Source organism: Sorex araneus, chromosome 2 (genome assembly GCF_027595985.1).
Source record: "Sorex araneus isolate mSorAra2 chromosome 2, mSorAra2.pri, whole genome shotgun sequence".
NCBI classification, from domain to species: domain Eukaryota; kingdom Metazoa; phylum Chordata; class Mammalia; order Eulipotyphla; family Soricidae; genus Sorex; species Sorex araneus.
The window spans coordinates 326,648,299-326,658,159 of record NC_073303.1 but is presented as its reverse complement, the minus strand read 5'-3'; the positions used below and the strand labels follow the sequence as shown (position 1 = coordinate 326,658,159).

Here is a 9,861-nt window from a genome sequence, read left to right as displayed (position 1 = left end):
TGTTTTCCTGAACACAAGTTAGAGATTCTTATTCTGTTTTCTTCATCTTTCCTGTACAATCAAATATTTGTATTATAATGACTCTGTAAAACATGCACACAATTTTAATTAGCTGGCTCAGCACTTTCTACTTAGGATTTTCAATGTGAAGGTTATTGTTTAAGATGGTAGTATTAATTGGGTTCAAATTCTAGCTATTTTCCATGACAATGGAAAATTACCTGAATTTTTTGTACCTCATCTTCTGAACTTGTAAAAATGGGTAAAATATTTATCACTTAGGGGCCGGAGTGTTAGTACAGTGGGAGGATGTTTGCCTTGCACGTGGCAAACCTGGGTTAGATCCTCAGCATCCTATACGGTCCCTTCATGCACAGTCAGAAGTAATTTCTGAATGCAGAGCCAGGAATAACCCTTGAGCATCACCAAATGTGACCAGCCCCTAAAAAAATTTTCCCATAGTACTATTGTGATTACAGTTTTTACTAGATGTAGTGTGCTCACAAGAGTGCCTGCCATGCTAAATATTAAAGACTCAACAAATGTTAACCATTAACCCCCCAAATACTAATATTTTGCTTAATGTCAAATTTCCAAAATTGATTAGCACTACAAGGGGGTCAAAAAATTTGATATATGATAATATTAATTTATATCAGGCATTGGCCTATAAATTTTTAGCTTCTAGGGGCTACAAAGGGGCTGGAGTGATATATATATATATATATGTATACATATATATGTATAAAGAAACCTATTATAAGTAAGGTCTGGAAATGCATAGAAAGCATCTATAGTAGAGAGTCTAAGATTAGTGGAATGGATGCTCTAGTAGTGTGGGTAGGAGTTTTGTGAGCTATAGAATCTTTTTCTTGAGAATTAGTGAAGATTTGTATCATAATTTAAGTTTTTGGAGTCTACTTAGGTCTGCCTTGATGAGCTCCTAAGAACCTGATCTGTAATCAAGTTCCCTCAAGACTGTCTGGGTTCAAGCCGCTGACCGTGAAATGGAGAGAGTTTCACGCTGCACTGGCTTGCCCAGGAAACAAAGAAATGCTTAGTCTTGAGCTGGGTCCTTCAGCTCCCAGGTAACTCTCCACTCTAGGGGCTCCCATTTCTCATCACCTTCACCTCTTGGGTGTCCACTGTTCTGCTCATGCTGGTCCAGAAAACAATCTCACTGCAGAGGGGCATTTTTCCTGCTGGACCACACAGTGCCTGTTGTTGCTCAGGACAGGCAAGGCAGGTGCTCTGATGCTGACAGCAGGCATTGGACCTCAGGCAAACTCTAGGGCTTACAAGGCAGATGCTGAAGCACCACTGTTGGTTCAGCTCTAGGAAACCAGGCATGCTCGCTCTCTCCCGGAGCTATAGCAATGCAGGTAAGCATTACATGCGTTACTCGGCCAACTCAGGTTCAATCCCTGGCATCCTATGTGGTACCCTGAGCACTTCCAGGAGTAATTTCTGAGCATCGCTGGGTATGCCCTGCCTCCCAAATAAAGACCAGGATTCTTTCTGTTGGTTTTCTCTTCCTGGCAGCCTTCTGATTAAGTCCTGAAAAATAAACTTCTTTCATTTCCTATGCGCACACACACACACACACACACACACACACACACACACAAAGATAGAAACAAAACAAAAATCAGACGCAGCCTTTCCCATTGGAGAGCAGGCCACCCCCAGAGACGTGTCATTTATTATTTTTTTTCCCTTGGTATTTGGGGTCCACCCAGCGATGCCCAGGGGTCACTCCTGACTCTGCGTCCGGAATGGAAGCTTCTGTCCACTGTCCATTGCCACATTTGCCCTTCTGTTTGCTCACCAGGTCTAGGCCCAGGCTTCCCCGTGCCTGTTGGCACCATGCTTGCCGTTGGGACCCGCGCTCTGGCATTTGAAGAACTCTGCCCAGTGTTGGTTGCCCTATGGGCCCAAGAAAGGCAACGAACTCGGAGAACCATGAAACTGTCAAAGGCTCGAACGCCGGAGGCCGGTCCATGGGCCTGGATTCTGCCTGCCCCACACCCCTCTGCACGGGAAACGGCTCAGGTACCACACACGGCTGCAGCTGTACAGACTCCCAGACACACCGGCTCACTAGAGTTGCTGTCCTTTGTCCCGATTATCAGGACTTCTATGATCTTTTAGGACAATATGTCTCAAATTCTGGGGTCAAGATTTCCTGAGGCTGGCGTATTAGTACAGTGGGTCGGGCTCTTGCTTTGCACATATGCAGAAGACCCGGTTTCACTGCTCCATCTCCGACGGTCCCCTGAGCACTGCCAGGAGTAATCCCTGAATATTGCCAGATGTGGCCCCCAAACAGAGAAGTATTTCTTTATATTCTTAAAAACGACTGATGATTGCAGAGAACCTCTGCTAATGTGGGTTTTATCTGTATCTATGCAGATACTTGGAAATTGAAGTGAGAACACTCTAAATAATATCACTCTAAATGATAAACAGTTATTAAAATCTCACAGCAATGATTGCCTTACCTGTGAATATCTTCTGAAAAGCAACTTTCCAAAATTAAAAGGGCTTGTTGTCAGTCTCAGCAAATTTCTTTCCCTCTCTCAGTAATCTATTATGCTATCACACTGCATATAGTCTCTAGAAATCTCCGCCAGTGAAAACGGTCATGAGAAACAGCAACAGCATCTTACTGTGATGATGAAAATAGTTTCTCTGTAGACTGTCTCAGTGAGTGCCAGTCCTGACTTGGAGAACTTCTGGACCAGGAAGTTGGGAAGTGCCATCTGATCTTCACAGTGACACCAAGGTGCTGGAATCTGCTCCTGAAGCATACGCCTTGAGGACAGGGTTCTCTGGAAATATCGTCCTTTAGAGAATGTTGTCACAAGGAACACAATTGTATCAAAATAGTTTTCTTGGGGCCGGGGAGACAGTACAGGTAAAAGTACTGCAAGGAAAGTGCAGTGTATCAAAATAGTTTTCTTGGGGCCGGGGAGACAGTACAGGTAAAAGTACTGCAAGGAAAGTGCAGTGTATCAAAATAGTTTTCTTGGGGCCGGGGAGACAGTACAGGTAAAAGTACTGCAAGGAAAGTGCAGTGTGGCACTTTCCTTGCATACAGCCATCCTGGGTTCAGTCACCAGCACCACATGGATCCCGACTGAAGAGTATTAAAGAAGTGCAGTGACACATGGAGGTAACTACTGGAGATGACTTCTCCATATTCTAGGATGGGCTGTGCTATATTTCAGTTTGAGATCATGTACATCTGGTCTCCTGAGCACTGCCAGAAGTGATCCCTGAGCACAAAGTCAGAAGTAAACCCTGAACACTGCCATATGTGATCCAACTCTCACCACCAACTAAAAATAAACAGGGATGGTGAGATAGTACCACAGTGTAAGTTGCTTACCTTGCATGTGGCCAATCTGAGCTCCATTCCTGGTATCTTATATGGTCTCCTAGGACCACCAGGAATAATTCCTGAGTGCAGAGCTAGAAATAAACCCGAAAATTGCCAGACATGACCCCAAAACAATAAATTAATAAATAAACATGTGTGATGTATCAAAAACTGTTCAGGCACTGAGGTTAGAGTAGCAACAAGGCCCAGGATCCTTTTCTTTTGAAACTTATATTCTATAGTAAGAAATTAAGCTAAATACATATGTATCAATATGTATTTAGATTAAATACATATTGTTAAAGATTATTTGTGATAGCAAAATTGATACAAAGAAAATAAAACTATGCAATAAAAAATGATGACCCTGGTAGTGTTCAAAAAAGCATATGCAATGTTAGGGATCAAACCAGTGTCAATGACATATGGAACAGGCACCTTACTCCTGTACTGTCTCCCCAGACACATAAATAAACTTTTATCTATTTTAATTATGAGATTCATAGTTGATATTAAGTAAAGACATCAAGAAAGCATATGAGTGAATGTCATCAGAAAAGTCAGATCTAGTGGCATATATTTGAGCATCACAACAAATGTGGGATTAAGGCTATGAAACTTGTGATACCTCTTAAAAAGGCAGATAGACATCAGGGACTTGGCTTAATGGTACAGTGTTTCCTTTGCACGTGTGAGGCCCTGGATTTGATCATAGCACTGAAAAATTTTAGACATTGAAAAGTAAACAGTGTAGGGGCCAGATAGTACAGCAGATTGAGCACTTGCCTTGCATGTGGCTGATCAGGACTTGGTACCTATGTTCATCCCCTATGTTCCCCTGAGATTGGCAAGAGTGACTCCTGAATGAAAAGCCAATGAAAACTCCTGAACATTGCCAGTTGTGGCTTTCAAATAAAAATGCAATGAAATAAAAAACAAACCAAAAAGTAAAGGGTGTAAGATCAAACTCTAATGTTAGAAGACAAGCATAAGGATAGCCAGCTAAGTCTGGGAAGGTAAACTAAGAGATTGTTGCCATTTTTTTTTGAGAAAGATAGGGATGAATAGTTTAAATACTAATTAGAAATTAGAAGTGTCTGGTTGGTATCTCATTCAATACCAGTGAGAAGTGTCTGCTGAATTTGCAGCATGGTTGTGGTCATTGCTGACCTTAAAAACAGTTTGAGTTTGTTCAACCTCTATGGAGATTTCTCAGAGAAAAAAAAGGAATAGAACTCCCATATGACCCAATTATGCCACTTATTGGCACCTATCCATAAGACACAAAAAAACTATTAATTCAAAACAATAAAGCATGCCTGTGTCCATCACTGCTCTTAGTACAATAACTAAGATACAGAAACATCCAAATGCCCAACTTCAGGTGAATAGATCAAGAAGTTGTGGTATATATGCACAATGGAATACTATTCAGCTCCAAGAAAGAACAAAATGGGGGTCTGGAGCGATAGCACAGCGGCGAGGGCATTTGCCTTGCACACGGCCGACCCGGGTTCTAATCCCAGCATCCCATATGGTCCCCTGAGCACCGCCAGGAGTGATTCCTGAGTGAAGAGCCAGGAGTAACCCCTGTGCATCGCCAGGTGTGACCCAAAAAGCAAAAAAAAAAAAAAAGAAAGAACAAAATGGTACAATTTTCAGAAACAAGGATGGAACAGTGTATCATACTGAGTGGAGTAAGTCAGAAGGAAAGGGATAGATACAGAATGTTCTTTCTCATAGGTGGGACTTAAGGATACACAGTGAGGTAGCAACAAAGGTCCAAAGGCAGCATGATTGGAGGATTAATCCACACAACTGAATTACAGCAAGGGATGAAAGGGAAGGGTATTGAGGTTCTTGGAGTAGGGAGATGGGTACAATGGTGGTGGGTGTGGCACTGAAACTACGTGCATAAGAATCCGTTATTATTAATAGAATTGCAAACCATAGATTCTCAAAAGAAAAAAAATAATAGTTTGAGTTTAGTGGTGGACACGGATCCTGACTAGAGAGTGTTAGAGAAGTGCAGTGAAAAATGGAGTTAACTACTGTAGATGCTCTCACCATATTCTAGGGTGTGCTGTGCCCTTACCACACAATTCACCTGTGTTAAAACATCCACATACTTTGAATGTCGACTCCTATATTCCTTCCTTATAAATAATTTTTCATAGTTCCCCAGTCTTTCTTCCTGACACAATTTTTATGGTAAACTGCATAAGATAGGGTTATTTAATTTTGACTCATTACTGTGCTTTTCATACATGTTCCAAAGCCTAGCACATAGTTGTTCAATATCCAAATGTGTTGAATCAGTGAGTAAACTGATCTTATTTGTTTATTTATCATTTTGGGTTTGGGGGGGTCACACCCAGCAATGCTCAAGGCATTGCACTCATAGGTCACTACTGGAAGGGCTTAGGGGACCACATGGGATGCCAGGAATCAAACCTGGATTGACACTATGCAAGGCCAATCTTACCAGCTTATCTGCTCTACTATCTCTCTGGCCTCCAATTTTATTTTTTAATGCCTTTATGTATGAGAATATCTTGTGGTGTTCAACCTTTTTTTAAAAATTTTTGTAGACATGTGATGCTTTTCAGTCATTCATGAAATAATACATTGTTCTATCAGGAGCATTTGATTAACAGCTAGTAAAAAAAAGTGGGTCAAAAACCACAACTCACCACCTTTTGCAACAAATTTTCAGTTAAGAGTTTCATAAGTCAAATCAGTTTTGATGTTGAAGAGCTACATAGAGTTCCCACTGGCTAACATTTCTAAAGCTGGCAAAAATAATATAAAAGCTGCTCTTTAAGTCTGTTCTTTTTGTTTCTTTTTTTAATTTTTAAAAAAATTTAAAATTTTATTTTATAAACTTGTTTGAAATAGTTGAGTACATTCAGTATTCCAGTACCAATCCCACCACCATTACACCCACCACCATATTTTGAATTATTCCACCCTGAGCCCCAGAACCTGCCCCAGAAGCAGAACATAATAATTTACTTTATATTGTCTGTTATGAATAATCTGCTAAAGATAATTCAAAAATATTTTCCTTAGAGAGAAGTGTGTGAAGATATTTTTATTACCCTGGAACCTTTAAGCCATTGTAATAGAGTATGAGATGTCACACGGCTGCATTTGTGTCTGCACTCTCCAGAAATTCTAAGATTTTTAAGTAGGGTGGTATAGCAAGAATTACATTTTTAACTGAATGGTGATTTTGGGATCCAGAGACATCTCTGTGGCATGTTGCTCTCTTCCTCTTTCAAGGTTTATTTGTGAATGTCTGGATCGTGGCCGTTAATGAGCTTAAGGCGCCAGAGGCAGTTCGTTGGAGTTATTGTCATGGAACTGAGAGCAGGCTGCCTATGCCAGACTCTGGGTGAGCCTGGAGGTTTCAGTCACAAGTCCCACATCCCTTGGTTTTTCAGAATATTTTCTCGTGGATGAGGCTTGTCAAGACTGTGGACATCTGCCATGAGCATGGAGGCAATTGAGTTCTGGAGGTTTTCAGCTGCTGGGGCTGGGTGGTGGGAGGGTGGGTGGTGAGATTCACCACCCCCCTCTGGATTGCCCCGGGTGAGAGATCTTTTTGTTTCTTATTATTAGCTGAATCAGCTGAATCACAATGAAAGACTACATAAATCTTCTTGGCCTCAGTATCTTGATCAGTTAAATGGAGATCATGGTCCTAATTTTGCTTGCTGAATAGTGTTCTTATAGTCAAGCAAAATAAAACATACAAGAGACTTTCAAAATTCTAAGGGAGACTGGCATGGCGGCGGGCGTTGGGGAGGCCGAGCAGGGTCAGCCCGGGCCGCCGCAGCCGCAGCCGCAGCCGCAGCCGCCGGACAGGCCGAGGCCGGGGGCGCGATGGCGGCCCCCGTGGACCACAGGTTTCTGGACCTGGACTCTTCCACCTACGTCCTGTACAGAGACAGAGCAGAATGGGCTAACATAGATCCTGTGCCGCAGAATGATGGCCCAAATCCAGTGGTCCAGATCATTTATAGTGAAAAATTTAGAGATGTTTACGATTATTTCCGGGCTGTTCTGCAGCGTGATGAAAGAAGTGAACGTGCTTTTAAACTAACCAGAGATGCTATTGAGTTGAACGCAGCCAATTACACGGTGTGGCATTTTCGGAGAGTTCTTCTAAAGTCGCTCCAAAAGGATCTACATGAGGAAATGAATTACATTACTGCAATAATTGAGGAACAACCCAAAAACTATCAAGTTTGGCATCACAGAAGTGTGTTAGTGGAATGGCTAAAAGATCCATCCCAGGAGCTTGAATTTATTGCTGATATCCTAAACCAGGATGCAAAGAATTACCATGCCTGGCAACATCGACAGTGGGTTATTCAGGAATTTAAACTTTGGGATAATGAGCTACAATATGTAGAGCAACTTCTCAAAGAGGATGTGAGAAATAACTCAGTCTGGAACCAAAGATATTTCGTGATTTCTAACACCACTGGCTATGGTGACCATGCTGTATTGGAGAGAGAAGTACAGTACACTCTGGAAATGATCAAACTAGTACCACATAATGAAAGTGCATGGAACTATTTGAAAGGGATTTTGCAGGATCTTGGTCTTTCCAAATATCCCAATTTATTAAATTAGTTACTTGATTTACAACCAAGTCACAGTTCCCCCTACTTAATTGCCTTTCTTGTGGATATCTATGAAGACATGCTAGAAAACCAATGTGACAACAAGGGGGACATTCTTAATAAAGCCCTAGAGTTATGTGAAATTATAGCAAAAGAAAAGGATACTATAAGAAAGGAATATTGGAGATATATTGGAAGATCCCTTCAAAGCAAACACAGCACAGAAAACGAACCTCCAGCAAATGTACAGCAATAATGCCATTCAGAAGAATTTGATGGATGCTTTTATTTTTTTAAAAGACTCTAAAGCAAGAGTTTAAAACTAGAGTGGTCACTCCCTTTGTGGTATTAAACATGAATCACAAAGGTAATTGCTTTCTAACAAGAACTAAGTTATGTTCCTTGGGTGCTGCTGCTGTTCAGACTAGTTCTAAGTAATTCAAATTTTCAAAGAAATGTAGTTCAGGGGAGTGGGGCCATGAGGGAGGGAGAAAATCAGAAAGTCCATAAAGATCACTGTAATCTTATAAACATTAATTCTAATTCCTTAGCATCACCTTCTCCCCAAATGGTCTGTGCATTAGGGCTTATGCAATGAATGAAGGTAATGTCTGTGAATGGGAAGTCGCTTGATTCTGGGTTAAGCAAGCAGGAAATGCTTTTGTTACATTAAGAGCTGCTATGCAGCACTCACAGTATCTTGCTACCACTGTAACCAACTAATGCCAAAAGAATGGTTTTGTAATAAAATTATAAGAGTTGTCCTAAAAAAAAAATTCTAAGGCACTACAGAAATGTAAAGTAGTATTACTATCATGGCTCCTTCTCAATAAAACTGAAATGGGAACATGAAAATATTCTTGCCATTTTCCATTTTTTAAACATAATACACTCTTTTTGTGTGGGGGGGAGGCTTCTTAGGTCACACCCAGTGGTGCTCAGGGCTTACCCCTCACTCTGTATTCAGAAATTACTCCTGGAGGTGCTCGGGGGACCATCGGGCATGCCAGGGATCAAACCTGGATCAAACATGCAATACAAATGCCCTATCCAATATACTGTTGTTCCAGTCCCACATAGTACACTCATTTTTTTTCTTTTTGGTCACACCCGGCGATGCACAGGAATTACTCCTGGTTCATGCACTCAGGAATTATTCTTAGAGGTGCTCGGGGGACCATATGGAATGCTGGCAATCAAACCCAGGTTGGCCTCGTGCAAGGCAAACACCCTACCTGCTGTGCTATCACTCCAGCCCCCACATAGTATGCTCTTAACATTACTATGGTAAGAGTAGATGGCATTAAACTGCTATTTTTTTGTTGAGCAGCCAAGTCCTCCAATAGTTTTATTTGAATCCTGTTTGTACTGCAATGCATTATCTGATCCTTTGTTCATTTACTTCTCATGGGAAGAAAAAAAGTTATTTGTGGACTTGGAATTTATATACACAAAATCTGCCCTTTCCTATTTATAAATAGAGAATCTAAAAAACATGAAATTTGAGTTATTTCTTCAAGACGCTGTGGGATTGGAGGTGAAGAATTTGAGAAAGACCAATTTTTTTATCAACAAAAAGCCGTACCTGTGTATTAGAAGAAACCTTTCTAGGTACTGAAAAGATGGTTTGGAGAGATGAAGAGGGGTATAGAGTGAGCTAGAGAGCAGCAGGTAGGGAACTTGCCTTGCACGAAGCAAACCAGAGTTTCATACCTGGAACCCATATGTTTCCCTAAGTCCTGCTAAAAGCAATCCACATGCTCAGAGCCAGGATTAATCCCTGAGCATGGCCAGATAAAAAAACAACAAACAAAAATTTTTAGAGCAAATATCTGGAACACATGC

At 41.2% G+C, this 9,861-nt stretch overlaps 1 protein-coding gene across 1 annotated transcript; it reads left to right on the top strand.

Moving 5' to 3' along the window:
* The first annotated feature begins 7,172 nt into the window (after positions 1–7,172).
* Positions 7,173–8,509, top strand: LOC129402214 (protein farnesyltransferase/geranylgeranyltransferase type-1 subunit alpha-like). The gene is given in 2 exon segments (XM_055127778.1): positions 7,173–7,245; positions 7,248–8,509. Coding segments are annotated over 2 exon segments (1,098 nt in total). The 3' UTR covers positions 8,273–8,509.
* The last annotated feature ends 1,352 nt before the right edge of the window (positions 8,510–9,861 follow it).